The sequence below is a fragment of the Carcharodon carcharias genome, chromosome 2 (assembly GCF_017639515.1).
Source record: "Carcharodon carcharias isolate sCarCar2 chromosome 2, sCarCar2.pri, whole genome shotgun sequence".
Taxonomy (NCBI): Eukaryota; Metazoa; Chordata; class Chondrichthyes; order Lamniformes; family Lamnidae; genus Carcharodon; species Carcharodon carcharias.
The window spans coordinates 183,940,294-183,955,085 of NC_054468.1; the positions used below are offsets into that span (position 1 = coordinate 183,940,294).

General features: G+C 41.2%; 1 protein-coding gene across 4 annotated transcripts in view; it reads left to right on the top strand.

The window, feature by feature from the left end:
- ppp2r5a (protein phosphatase 2, regulatory subunit B', alpha isoform) overlaps nt 1-14,792 on the top strand; it is a 236,953-nt gene that overhangs the window by 219,011 nt on the left and 3,150 nt on the right. For all 4 annotated transcript variants that reach the window (XM_041182923.1, XM_041182921.1, XM_041182920.1 and 1 more), the window contains 4 exons: nt 1,627-1,677; nt 2,639-2,758; nt 5,279-5,406; nt 13,327-13,428. In XM_041182923.1, coding sequence (XP_041038857.1) covers nt 1,627-1,677; nt 2,639-2,758; nt 5,279-5,406; nt 13,327-13,428 — 401 coding nt within the window. The remainder of the gene's footprint in view (nt 1-1,626; nt 1,678-2,638; nt 2,759-5,278; nt 5,407-13,326; nt 13,429-14,792) is intronic.

The following is a 14,792-nucleotide window of genomic DNA, read 5'->3' on the forward strand; positions in this document are numbered from 1 at the left end:
TGTTTTTGACAGAAATTAGTGCGTGTGGCTAAATTGGTGTCAACATAGCCAATTTGATTAAAGCAGTGTTAAACAATAGAAATTGCTGACTAGCTACATGTGTGGCTAAGAGTAACAATCATTTTGTATCCTCGCAAGCTTAAGGAAAATGACAAATGGGTGATAAAACAGAGGCTCATATTAATTGATGTGAGCAGCTTTTTGAGCCAACTGATCAAACAGCATGCTGTGAGCCCATGCCAATTTGCCTAGAAAGGAGCAATTCACAATGTTCCATTTCTGCTATGTGGGAATCTTTTTGTTGGAGGAGGCGAGGCTGTTTAGCCTGTTTCGTCCCAGATAGAAAAATATAGTTAGCAACTTTTTGCCAGCTCAATCATTTTTCCCCTGTTCTGCTAGACTATGCGGGGGTGCACAAATTAATACTCTGTGAGGGGTAAACTTCTCTGCCTCTCTTATCTACTTCAAGATACTCAAAACTTTGACCAAGCTTTTGGTCAGCTATCCTAGTACATCCTGATGTGGCTCAGTGTCAGAGTTTGTTCGATAATGCTCCTCTGAAACACCTTGGGACGTTTTACTACATTAAAGGTGCTATATAAATGCAAGCTTTTATTGGATGGCCTCACATTTAAACTATATATTCTCCAAATTCACTGTTCTCTAGTTAGTGAAACATTGCATCTTGTATTATCTTTTGAACTAAGGAACTTGAAATTAAATGTAATTGAAATAAATCAGCAATGTTGCTCGCTTGCTGCTGTTTAATTTCTATGTTTAAGTAAACTTGAATTATAAGTCACAGCCTCAGTCTCATGTCCTGAGAGTGATTATTCTTCTACTCTCAGAAGACAAGAGCATGAGTGTGCTTGTGACAGTTCCAGTAAATGAATTACAATAATGGGTATACTGATCAACCTTAGGCAATGCTAGATTATTAGATATTGTGCATATTAAATCACAATATTAAATTGGTTCATAAGGAGCAGGGATGGTCCTTGGCACTGAACATGCAAGCATGATTTGGTGCAGCCCAAATTGTTGACACACAGTTTCAGAAGAACGTTTTACTTTGAAACAGTGCGCCATATTGATCTTGAGAAATTAGTCAGGAGCTCATTCTTTTCCTCTTGGATTTAACCTTTTATGATCATCCCACACTACAGGGCCAACAACTTTCATTGAATATTGAGGAAGACTAGTAGCCTGGTTCTGCACTAATTTTGTAATTGTTAATTTTTACGTCATAATTGACAGACTGAAACTGACAAACCAAGTTTACATTTGAGTGGTAATAATGTGTATCCAACTTTATTCTTCCAATAATTGAACTTGTTTATAATCGTGCTTTATTTGTAAATATTCTTCTTTGCAAACTGGAATAACTTGATGTTAAAATATACTCTTTGTATAACATTTGTTGAATGTTCAAAAATAGTCTGTTTTTGAACTTAAAAGGTACACAGGTTGTTGTCTTATATACTTGTACAACTAAATAAGACCCTTATCAATCTATGTAGGAATGAAGTATTGCAATTCTCTTGTGATTTTCTCTGTTGTGGATTATAGTGTAACTTAATTTATAATGTTATACTTAATGTAAACATATGTTATGGTTTATTGTAGGTCATTAGAGGCTTATTAAAATTCTGGCCAAAAACTGTAAGTCAAAAAGAGGTAAGTTATTCACTTTCCCCTCCAATCCTAACTTTTTCTGTATATCACATGACTATATTACTGCATTGTATATTTTTAAAATGAGTTGCTGTCCTTTTGTGGCCTACTCAAAATTTGCCTGATTATTGTGCTTTTATAAAACAAGGTTTTATCATCAACAAAATTAAGTTAAAGGGCCCTCAAATGACTGGTTGGATAAATGATTTTTGTGGTGTGGTGCTGAACTTTACAGACAGCGAAAGTTCCAGGCTTGATCCTTGTCTATGCTGAGTTCATTATGGGAGTGTGGATGTGGGTGGCCACAGCAATATAGATGCTACAGCTGGCCTCTGTACCCCTATGCTGGGGTGCAGTAAAGGAATTCATCCAAAACTCCCATTTTTGATCATAATCTGGTACTTTCTTTCTAAAAGTGTGCATGTATCTTCCCTACTGGTTGAGCATAATACCAGGATCAAATGTGATTCTGCATAATTAGGTAACCTTGAATAATCTTCATATAGTCTCGTGTTTGCAAGTTAAGCACGTGGAGAAGGTTCCAGAGATTCTACTTTGTCCCTAAAATCATGTGCCATATGAGGAGCTGACTTTGAGAGGAGACTGATAAGATTTAATGAGATTTATTGTCCTTTTTTGTTAGCGGGATGTATAATTTTAAAATATTTTTAATTGGTTGACTCATTTATACAATATTATAATTTCTTATTTTTATTTTTTCTTGAGATATGGATATTTCTGACAAAGCCATGTTTATTGCTGCCTTGAGAAGGTGGTGGTGGGCTTGTCATGGCCTTTGTTATGCCCCAGACCATTCTTAAAAATAAATTAGTTTTAGACAAGAATTGCTGTTTGTTAACTAGTAAAATTGATTTCCTATTCTATACAGTAGAAAGCAAATAAACATTTAGAGTTTGACAATTTTTTTATGACTGATCAGTGCCACTCTAAATGCTGCTCTTAGGTCATGTATTTGGGTGAAGTAGAAGAAATCTTGGACGTGATAGAACCTTCTCAGTTCAAAAAGATCCAAGAACCTTTATTCAAGCAAATAGCTAAATGTGTGTCAAATGCACACTTCCAGGTAAGCAGTTTGTGCCTGACGAGCACATCTGTAATAATTATCATTGCACTGTTCTAATATGTATACCTGTAAATCAGGCACTTTCCTGCTGTGACAATGAACTATGGTCATTACATAGATCATTATGGACTTTTCCACTGGAATCTCAAAGCTTGATTTCCAGGAAAATATTAGGATAATAAAATTGTGCACCAGATGTCATCAACTTCTATAATATTGGCAGCGTAACAAGAATTCTCAACCGTCCAAGGATAGTAAATAAAAAGTATTACAATTTGTTCTTAAGTATTTTTGTAAAATTAGCTTAACCAGCAAAAGATACCAAAGGATATCTATATTAGATACATAATGTATATGACATCAGTGATTGTAATAGCCTTCAATTTTGAAGGCATCACTGCCCTCTTGACCCCTCCTTATCCTGCATCCAGTACTAGTTGAGCAGAAATTTCTCCCAACTAAATACTGGGAAGACAGAAACCATTGTCTTTGGTTTTTGCCACAAACTACTTCTCCCAGCCACTGACTCCATCCCTCTTCTTTGCAACTGTTTGAGGCCAAGTAAGATTGCTTGCAACTTTGGTGTTGTATTTAACCCTAAAATGAGCTTCCAACCACCTATCTACAACATCACTAACACTGCATATCTCCACCTCCATAACATCACCCAACTTCTACCCTGTTCAGCCCTTCTGCAGCTAAAACCCTCATTCATGCCTTTGTTGCCTCTTGACTGGACTTTTCCACTGGATTCCAAAGTATACCTCTGGTCACCGTCCCATCATTCATAAAACTAAGTTAATCCAAAATCCTGCTTGTATCCTAATTAGCACCGCCCCATTCACTCATCACCCCTTGCTCATTGACCTACATTGCCTCTCGGTTGAACAACGCCTCTTTTAAAATTTTAACCCCTGTTTTTAAATCCCTCAATGACCTAGCTCCTCCCTAGCTTTGCAATCATCTCCAAATTCACAACTCTCCAAGATATCAGTTCAAGCCTCTTAAACGTCCCTGATTTTCATCACTCCACCATTGGCAGCCATGCCTTCAGCTGGCGAGGCCCTAAAAGCGGGTGTTTCCTCCCTGCTCTTCTCTACTTTGTGCCCCTCTTTCTTCCTTCAATCCTCCTTAAGACCTACCTCTGCCCTAATATCTACGCTCATTGTCAAATTTTATGAAGCGTCTTGGAACGTTTTCCTGCATTAAAGATGCTACATGAATACAATTTGTCGTAGCAACAGCAGCAGTAGCAGCACTAAAAGTCAATTGAGTGGTGCAGCTGTTCACATTGTTCTTTCTCCTGCTTTACTTGGATTTGAATCCAGAAACTGGTGGATAAATTTCAGTTGTTGATGGACCATTTCTCACTTGAAGGGTGGTTGGCAGTTGAATATTGGGACAGCACTTTGGCAGTTCGGTTGATGTCCAAGGGCAACCTGATGCAAGTTTCAGTTAGGCCTGTAAGTGGATGAGTAGCATGTTCGCCTGTTGCTGGTGGGAGGCTGATTAAATATGCAAATTGGTTCCTACTCCAGTTGTAGAACCCTAATTTCAATTTTCTAGGACAAATTAATTGAGCATGTAAGTTGCACCCTCTGCCATTTGCACCAGGTATTTAGTGGTCTAACCAGTGATCCCGAGTGGGTGTTGAAAACAAGATCCAAAAATTTCATCAGGAAAAGATTTGTGGAACCAGCAGGAGTACTCTCAACACAGTACAGCCACTCCAAAACTTGTAACTGTTCTGTGCAGAGCTCTAAAATTGCCACAGAGTGAACATGCGTTGCTGGCTGTGAAGGCAAATTCCATTTGGGCAGTTAGAACCTTACTAATACTGGACCCTGCCATAAACCCACATGTAGTTTAGCATGGATTTATATGAAAAGGCATCGGTTTGCATAGAACGGGAAAAATGCACATTGGTATGCTGGAGTCAAAATTAGAACACTGTTGAGACCTAGCAGAAAGGTTTTATCCTCCACTTAAAAAAGCTTTGGAAGCCATCATGCACTTGTTCTTCCCATGCATACAAGTGGAAAATGTAAAATAGGGAGGGTCATTTGTTCGCAATCATTTTCATTTTCCTTCTGTCATTATATGTTGCTTATTCACTGTAATGGTGTTTATGATAAAAGTAAAACTAAATAATAGTGCAACAATCATTGTGGAAGTTGTAAGTTCCCCTTTTTCCGCGAGCATCAAAATGTTATCTAAATTATGCATGAATTAGGGAATGATAATTCTACTTCCGACAAAGAGTTACATTTATATTTGGGAAGGAAGGAAGAAAAGTATGTTTATTCTGTTGGTACCTGGTGCAATTTCATATCCAAAAGGAAAGGGCTAGTTAAGTGACTTCCCCTTTCTTACCCTTGTTAGTGCACCTGACCATGGGGCCTAAAATATTGCATGATGAAAACATTTGTTCAGGGAATCGAGAGCTGCACCTTCAGTAACTAATCTTGTAAAGTTGTTTGTTTTAAATTAGGTGATTTCAATTTTTTTTTGTTGCCACAGGTTGCAGAAAGGGCTTTGTATTTCTGGAATAATGAGTACATTCTTAGTCTGATTGAAGATAACTCTGAGAAAATTCTACCAATTATGTTTGGTAGTTTATACAGAATCTCCAAGGAACACTGGAACCCGTAAGTTTTTCTCTATTGGTATATTTTAACCAATAAAACAATAGATCTATTCTTCAAATAGACAAAGGCCCAGATAGTCCGGTCAGCCATGGAGCGGTTGGAACATTTGCATTTTCTAGTCCCAGCTCCAGCAGGTTTGCAGTGATGAACAGAGTCAGGAGGCTAAATGGTGTGTAATTCCAACAAAGCCATGCCCCCTTTTTTCATCATGAGATGAGAACCTGCCCCTTTAAGGCCTGTCTTCAGTTCATTGACTTGCACTGTTCTTAAATTAATCTGTTACCCCCAGCACTGTAGTGTCACACCCCACCCTGACACAGCACTCACCTCCTCACACATTCGCATCACCCCACAGTGTTCACTCCCCCTCACCCCTGACAATGTTCACCCCACCTCCCCCTCCTCCTCACACAGCTGACAGTGATCACTGCCTTCCTCACCTTCCCAGCAGTGCTCATCCCCTGACAATATTCACTGCCTCCCTCACCCATCTAAATGCTCAGCTCCCCCCCACCCCCCCCCCCCCCCCAAAAGCCCAACAGTGGTTGCTCCTATCTCTCACTGCCTCTCCCAACTCATCTAGCTCCTGCCCAGCTGATGTCAGAAAAGTCACTTTTCCAGGAGTTGAAAGGGGGAATAAGCACTGTCAGGGGGGGAGAGCTGAACACTATTGTGGGGAGGGTGTGCTGAACCTTTGGGAAACCTGGGTAGGTGAGCATTTTCAAGGGCTCCAGGAGGTAGTGAACACTGCTGAGTGGCTGCTGAAGATTGTCAGAGGTGCAGGGGGTAAGGGTGGTGTGAACACTGTCAAGGGGTCCAGGGGTAGTTAGCACAGTTGGGGGTCTGTGGTGTGTGGTGAGCACAGTTGGAGGTGTGGGATGGCATAAACGCTGTCAGGAGTGGAGAAGGAGGTGAGCACTGTCGGAAATGGTTAACATTGTCAGGGGCTGCTGAGCTGTATCAGGCTGGAGCAATGTTGGGGTTGCTGGTTGCCAGAGTGCTTTGATATTCCAACTGGTTTACCATTGCCCTGCTCAGCATGCTTTGCACCTGCTCTGAAAATCTTTTAAGTAAATCTGTGTGAAAACCAGTGTAAATATAGGGCAAACAGCCCTTGTCCTTGTGGTTTTGGCCACTTGATCCCACTGTCATAGGGAATTGCTGGTCAACGTGGTCAGGGGAAAAACTGGCAATCAGTAGTTTAAACTTCCCACATAAGTACAATGCACGTGCGTTCGTCAGGACTTCCCTCAGGGCCCCGAGGCGCATCAGCAGCTTAAGTAAGCAGCAAATGACTCAGCTTATTGGAAGATTTGAGCCAAAGTTTTTACATGTAACGATTATGGATGGCCTTCTCCTGTGGTGGTTTTACACCAGTTTTTCAATGTTAGTTCTATAGATTATGGTTACAAAATGACAATTTTTTATCTTTGTACCTTTTGGAGGTAGCTCTATATTATTGTCATCTGTCCGTTGGATAGCTGGGTTAAAACAACCTTGAGTACATTTCATTTTAGATCCTTTCCCGAGAAAGGAAACCTTTACCTCATTTGGCTGAACTAGGTTGACATTTTCACCAGCCACTCTACAGTCCATCCTGAAGTAATGTGAGACTCTGTCCAAGGGGTGTCTCTTTCAATCTGGAGTCAGGTTAAAGCCTAATTGCGGATTCAGACTGCACTACATTATACCTGTAGTGTCAGTGCACACTAGCATTATGATTGTAGTATGAATGATTATTAAACGGTTCTATATTGTTTAGTTGACACCAATTCTCTGAGTGTCAGCTGTGGTTTAGTTGATAGCACTCTTACACTTGCCTTTGAGTTAGAAGGTTGTAGATTCAAGTCCCACTTCAGAGACTTGAGCATGAAAATCCAGGCTGAAACTTCAGTGCAATACAGAGGAAGTGCTGCACTGTCAGAGGTTTGCTGCCTTTTGGTTGAGATGTTAAATAGCCCCATCTGCTTTCTCAGCTGGATACAGAAGATCCCATGGTGCTCTTTTGAAGAAGAGCAGGAGCGAGAGCCCCATTGTCCTGGCCAATATTTATTCCTTAATCAACATCATGAAAGAACAGATTAGCTGATCATTACCACATTGCTATTTGTGGGGACTTGCTGAACACAAATTGACTAATGTGTTTCCCACATTGTAACAATGACTACATTTCAGAAATACTTCATTTGGCTGTGAAGCGCTTTGGGCATTCTGAGGTTGTGAAAGGTACTATATAAATGCGAGTTTTCTTTAAAAAAATAGCTATGCAATCTTTTGAGAGAGGCAAAACCCTGAGGCCAATTTAGGAAAAACTCCTGAATTCCTTTCTAATCCTCTAAGGCAATTGAGAAAAGCTCATAAATCCTATTCTCAGCTACTCCAAACTTTATGCTATATAACTGGAAACACCCCCGTCTCTGACAGGAACTTGTTCATGCTCATTTTGAATGACTTCACAAAATCTTTACTCACCACATGAAATGATTCATGTGAAAAGAAATAACTTTGTAACATTTAAACTAGCTTCTTGCCTATGTATTTTATTAGCATGCCTTCTGGTTTTGACATCCCTATTCATCTCAAATATTCTAGCCAGCTGAACAGAATCCCTTAAATTGATACTTTTTTAAAAAATCCCTGGATAGAGAATCCTGGATAGGGAATCCCTGGATAGGTTTTAAAGCAGCGAGAGGAGAGTGGGGAGTACATGGAGAGCGGACCGGCGTGAGAAGGGAAGGGGGCAGGAGATAAAAAGCAGCAGCAGAAAGCCCCTTCTCCCTGTTTCTACCTGTCAGAGCTGAAGTGTGACGTCAAAGGAAAACAGGTAGGTGATCGGTGGGTATCTCTTCTGTGACTCTTTTGATTGGCCAAATGGTTTAAATCAGGAGACGTTATTTACAGCTGCAGAGTATAGTTAAGAAATTCACTTTTAAAATATTTAACATCCAAATTAATTAAATAGAATAGAGATGGCTGGGTAGGCGATGTGTTGCAACTGTAGTATGTGGGAGCTGGTGGATGTCGGTGCGATCTACGGTGATCACATATGTAACAAGTATGGGCTGCTCAACAAACTTCTGTTTAAAGTTGATAATCTGGAGTCCCAGTTGTGGATACCACGAGATATCAGGGAGGGGGAAGAGTTACATGGACACTTTTTTTTAGCAGGCAGTCACACCCCTTAGATTAATTACATTAAATTTAGGCCATGGTCCGGGACGCGGGAGTGTGACTGCATGTGAGGTAGGTATGGGGATCCAGAATTTAGCTTGAAAGGAGCCTCAGCTGGTGCCCTTGTCCAGTAGGTTCAAGCTTCTTGCTCTCGGTGTGGACGAGGGTACAGACCGCAGGGAAGATGAGCAAACTGACCACAGCACCATGGCACAGAACGTCATTCAAGTAGGGGGAGAGAATAGAAATGTAATAGTAATAGGGGATAGCATAGTTAGGGGAATAGATACTGTTCTCTGCAGCAAAAACAGAGAGTCCCGAAGGCTGTGTTGCCTACCTGGTGCTAAGTTAAGGACATCTCTTCTGGTCTGGAGAGGAACTTGGAACGGGAGAGGAAGGATCCAGTTGCCGTGGTCCATGTAGGTACCAACGACATAGGTAGGACTAGGAAAGAGGTTCTGCTGAGGGACAAGCAGCTCAGGGCTAAATTAAAAAGCTGAACCACAAAGGTGGTAATCTCTGGATTCCTACCTGAGCCATGTGCAAATTGGTGTAGGGTAAATAAGATTAGAGAGGTAAATGTGTGGCTCAGAGATTGATGTGGGAGAAATGTGTTCCAATTCATGGGGTACTGGCACCAGTACTGGGGAAGGAGAGAGCTGCTCTTTTGGAACGGGCTTTATTTGAACAATGCTGGGACAAATGTCCTGGCGAATCGTATAACTAGGGTTGTAGATTGGACTTTAAACTAATTAGTGGGGGGGAGGGTTCAATTGAAGGGAAGTTTAAGAACCAAAAGGAAACGAGAGAGCAGAGGTGCAGGGTAGTGAAGAGGTGAATGATAATCAAAGTGTGACAGGAAAGGGCGGAAAACACAAGCAGAGAAACACAGCAGAAATTAGAACCAGAATGAGTAATAATGGTAAAAAAAATTGGAGCTTAAGGCTCTTTATCTGAATGCACGCAAAATTTGTAACAATTGAGTTGACGTCACAAATAGAAATATATAGGTATGACTTGATAGCTATTACAGAGATATGATTGCAGGGTAACCAAGGCTGGGAACTCTATATTCGAAGGTATTTGATGTTCTGGAAAAATAGGCAAAAAGGAAAAGGAGGTGGGGTAGCTTTGTTAATAAAGGAAGGTATCAGTGAGTGGTGAGTAGTGATATAGGTGCCATTGATAGTGATGTGGAATCAGTTTGAGTAAAAATAAGGAATAGCAAGGGGAAGAGTCAAGGGTGGGAATCATCTATAGGCCCCCCGAAGAGTTGCCATCACTGTAGGACAAAGTATAAATCGGAAAATAATGGAGGTGTATAAGAAGGCCGCTTCAATTGTCATGGTTGATTTTAATCTGCATATTGACTGGACAGATCAGATTGGCAGGGGTAACATGGAAGACAAATTTGTAGAGGGTGCATCAGAGATTGTTTCTTAAGCAATACATTGCAGAATCTACACAGAACAAACTATTTTAGGTCTAGTAATGTGTAATGAGGTAGGATTAATAAGAGATCTCGTAGCTAAGGATCCTCTAGGGGATAGCGATCACAACATGATAGAATTTCAAATTCAGTTTGAGGGTGCGCAACTCGGGTCTCAAACCAGTGCTCTCAACTTAAATGAGGGCAGTTATGGAGAAATGAAAAAAGTGTTGTCTAAAGCAGGCTGGGAAAATAGACTAAGGGGAAGGTCAGTGGATGATCAGTGGCAGACATTTAAGCAGATATTTGTTAATGCTCAGCAAAAATTTATCCCAGTCAAAATGAAGGACTCAATGAGAAGATTGAACCATCCGTGGTTAACAAAGATGGTCAAGGAGAGTATCCAATCAAAAACTAAGGCATACAAAGCAGCAAAAACTACTGGTAGAGAAGAGGATTGGGAATTTTTTAGGAGCCAACAGCGGATGGCTAAAAAGGGAGAAACTTGATCGTGAAAGTAAATTGGAAAGAAATATAAAAACAAAAATCAAAAGTTTCTATGGGTATATAAAAAGAGAGTAGCTAAAGTAAGTGTGGGACCTTTGGAGGATGCGACTGAAGAATTGGTAACAGGGAACAGGGAAATGGCACATCATTCAAACCAATATTTTGCATTGGCCTTCACGATGGAGGACACTATAAACATCCCAAAGATATCAGATAAGCAAAGAGCTAATGGGAGGAAAGATCTTGTAGCAGTCTCTATCACGAGGGACAAAGTATTAAAAAAAATTAATGGGACTAAAGGCGGACAAGTCACCAGGACCTGATGGCCTGCATCCAAGGATTTTAAAGAAAGTGGCTGCAGATATAGTGGAGGCATTGGTCAAAGCATTCCAGAACTCATTGGATTCTGGGAGGGTCCCAGAAGATTGGAAAACTGCTAATGTGATACTCCTGTTCAAGAAGGGAGGGAGACAGAAAGCAGGAGACTTTGGCCAGTCAGCCTAACGTCTGTAGTTGGGAAAAATGCTAGAGTCCATTATTAAGGAAGAAATAGCAGGAACCATAGAACAGTACAGCACAGAAAACAGGCCATTTGGCTCTTCTAGTCTGTGCCGAAATATTATTCCGCTAGTCCCATTGACCTGCACCTAGTCTATAATCCTCCAGACCTCTCCCGTCCATGTATCTATCTAATTTATTCTTAAAACTTAAGAGTGAGCCCGCATTTACCACGTCAGATGGTAGCCCATTCCACACTCTCACCACTCTCTGTGAAGAAGTTCCCCCTAATGTTCCCCCTAAACCTTTCCCCTTTCACCCTAAAGCCATGTCTTCTCGTGTTTATTTCTCCTAATCTAAGTGGAAAGAGCCTACTTGCATTTACTCTGTCTAAACCCCTCATAATTTTGTAAACTTCTATCATATCTCCCCTCATTCTTCTATGCTCCAAGGAATAAAGTCCTAACCTGTTTAATCCAGGACATTTAGAAAAGCTTAATGCAATCAAACAGAGTCAACATGGTTTTGTGAAAGGGAAATCATGTTTGATAAATTTGCTAGAGTTCTTTGAGGATATAACAAGCAGAATTGATAAAGGGGAACTGGTAGATAGAGCGTATTTGGATTTCCAGAAGGCATTCAATAAGATGCCACATAAAAGGTTATTGAACAAGATAGGAGCTCATGGTATTGGGGGTAATGTATTAGCATGGATTGAGGATTGGTTAATGCAGAAGACAGTGTCAGGATTAATGGGTCTTTTTCAGGTTGGAAAGATGTAACTAGTGGAGTGCCACAAGGATCAGTCCTCGGGCCTCAATTATTTACTATCTATATTAATGACTTGGAGGAGGGGGCAAAGTATAATGTATCTAAATTTGCTGGCGATACAAAAGTAGTTGGGAGGACATGTTGTGATGAGGACATATGGAATCTGCAAGGGGATATGGACAGGTTGGGTGAGTGGGCCAGAAAACTTGGCAGATGGAGTTTAATGTAGGAAAGTGTGAGGTCATGCACTTTGGTAGGAAAAATCAAAAGGTAGACTATTATTTAAATGGAGCGAGACTCCAAAAGAGTGCAGCACAGAGGGATCTGGGTGGTGTTGTGCATGAAACACAAAGTTAGCATGCAGGTGCAGCAAGTAATTAAGAAGGCATATGGAATTGCTATGGGGTTCAAGTTAGGGAAGTCTTGTTACAACTGTACAAGGTGTTGGTGAGGCCGCACCTGGAGTATAGTGTACAGTTTTGATCCCTGTATTTAAGAAAGGGTATGCTGGCATTGGAGGCAGTTCAAAAGAGATTCACTAGGCTGATTACTTGGATGAAGGGGTTGACTTATTAAGAACGGCTAAACAGGTTAGGCCTTTATTCATTAGAGTTTAGAAGAATGAAGGGTGATCTTGAAACATACAAGATTCTGAGGGAGCTTGACAGGTTAGATGTTGAGAAGATATTTCCATTAGTGGGGGAATCTCGAACTAGGGGACATAGTTACAGAATAAGGGGGCATTCAAATAAAAACTGAGAGGTGAAGGAATTTCTTCTGAAGTTAGTGAATGTCTTGAATTTTCCACCCCAAAGAGTTTTGGAGGCTAGATCATTGAAAATATTTAAAGAGGAGGTAGGTAGACTTTTGGAATATCGGGGAGTTGAGGGTTATCAGGAGCTGGCACAAGAGAGGAGTTGAGGCCTAGGGCAGATCAGCCATGATCTTATTGAATGGCGGGGCAGGCTTGAATGGACTATTTCTGCTTCTATTCCTTATGCTCTTAGAGAAGAAAGTCATTCTGCCCATTTTAGCTCATCCATTATGAAGTACCTAATTATTTCTCCAACACAGCTTCCAGCTGTTTATTAATTAATTCCAGGGTGTTCCACTACTCTACCTGGAAGGCTTGGCCTAAATAGCCAAGTGGTTATGGTACTGGGTTTGTGACCCCAAGTTCAAGAGTTCAAATCTCACAATGGCAAACTATGAAACAATGTAACTTCATCTGAAACAGATGGAAATGTGTTTGTGCTCGAAAGAGTTACTCTACCTGGAATGCATTCTGGAGGTTGAGCATTTTTTTTGTGAATAAAAATTTCTTGACAGCAATGTTAATTTTGCCCATGTGCTAGTTTGAACTATTCTGTTTAGTGTTTTGGATCTATCTTTCTGGATTGTTTTTCCATCTTTAACTATAAGATCAGACTGCAGATATTTTCAGTTTATTTAAATCATCTATTTCACACTGTTCTTGATTCCACAAATCCTTCTGTAACTGTAACCATGCTGTGCATTTAAGTGAATGCAAACTTGTTTTACAGAACCATTGTAGCACTTGTTTACAACGTACTAAAAACATTAATGGAGATGAATGGATCATTGTTCGATGAACTTACAGCATCTTACAAGGCTGAAAGGCAGCGGTATGCAATCATCTTTCATTTTACATATTCCCCTTTCTAAGTATTTATTGTCCCTCTTTACTGCTGACAAAAAACACATTGAGGGTATGGCGAACTCACTAGCACAGTCTGCTTTCCTGCTTTGATTTCTTTTTCACCTATACAGGGAGGTGATGGCGTAGTGGTATTGTCGCTGGACTAGTAACCAGAGACCTAGGGTTTGAATCCCGCCATGGCAGATGGTGGAATTTGTATTCCATAAAAATCTGGAATTAAACCATTGTCGATTGTTGTAAAAACCCACTTGGTTCACTAATGCCCTTTAGGACCCTGCAAAGTCCTCCTTATTAACATCTAGGGGTTAGTGCCAAAATTGGGAGAGCTGTCTCATAGACTAGTCATCATACCTTACAGCCCCAGACTGCACCATCACCATATAGTCAGAAAGGAGTTGCCCTGGGTGTCCTCAACATCGACTCCAGACCCCATGGAGCCTGGGCAAGGAAACCTCCTTCTGATTACCACGTACTGCCCTCCATGTTGAACATCGCTGAGGGTGGCAAAGCACTCTGGGTGGGGGACTTCAATGCTTGGTAGCTGGCTGAGTCCTAAATGACATAGCTGCTAGACTTGACCTCAGCCAACCTACCTGCCGCAGATGCATCTATCCAGTATCGATAGGAGTGATCACCGCACAATCATTGTGAAGACAAAGTCCCGCCTTCACATTGAGGATACTCTCCATCGTGTTGTGTGGCACTGCTAAATGGGATAGATTTCAAACAGATCTAGCAACTCAAGACTGGGCATCCATGAAGTGCTGTGGGCCATCAGCAGCAGAACAGCAGCAGGCATAACTAAAAATGAGGTGTAACTAGGTGAAGCTATAATACAGGGCTATTTGCGTGCCAAACAGCATAAGCAGCAAGCGATCCCACAACCAACAGATCAAATCTAAGCTCAGCAGTCCTGCCACATCCAGTCGTGAATGGTTGTGGACAAACAACTCACTGGAGGAGGAGGCTCCACAAGTATCCCCGTCCTCAATAATGGAGGAGCCCAGCACATCAGTGCAAAAGATAAGGCTGAAGCACTCGCAATAATCTTCAGCCAGAAGTGCCAAGTGGATGATCCATCTTGGCCTCCTCCAGAGGTCCCTAGCATCACAGATGCCAGTCCTCAGCCAATTCGATTCACTCCACATAATATCAAGAAACGGCAGAAGGCACTGGATACTGCAAAGGCTATGGGCCCTGACAATATTCCAGCAAAAGTACTGAAGACTTGTGCTCTAGAACTAGCCGTGCCCCTAGCCAAGCTGTTCCAGTACAGCCTCAACACTGAATCTACCCGGCTATGTGGAAAATTGCCCAGGTATGTCCTGT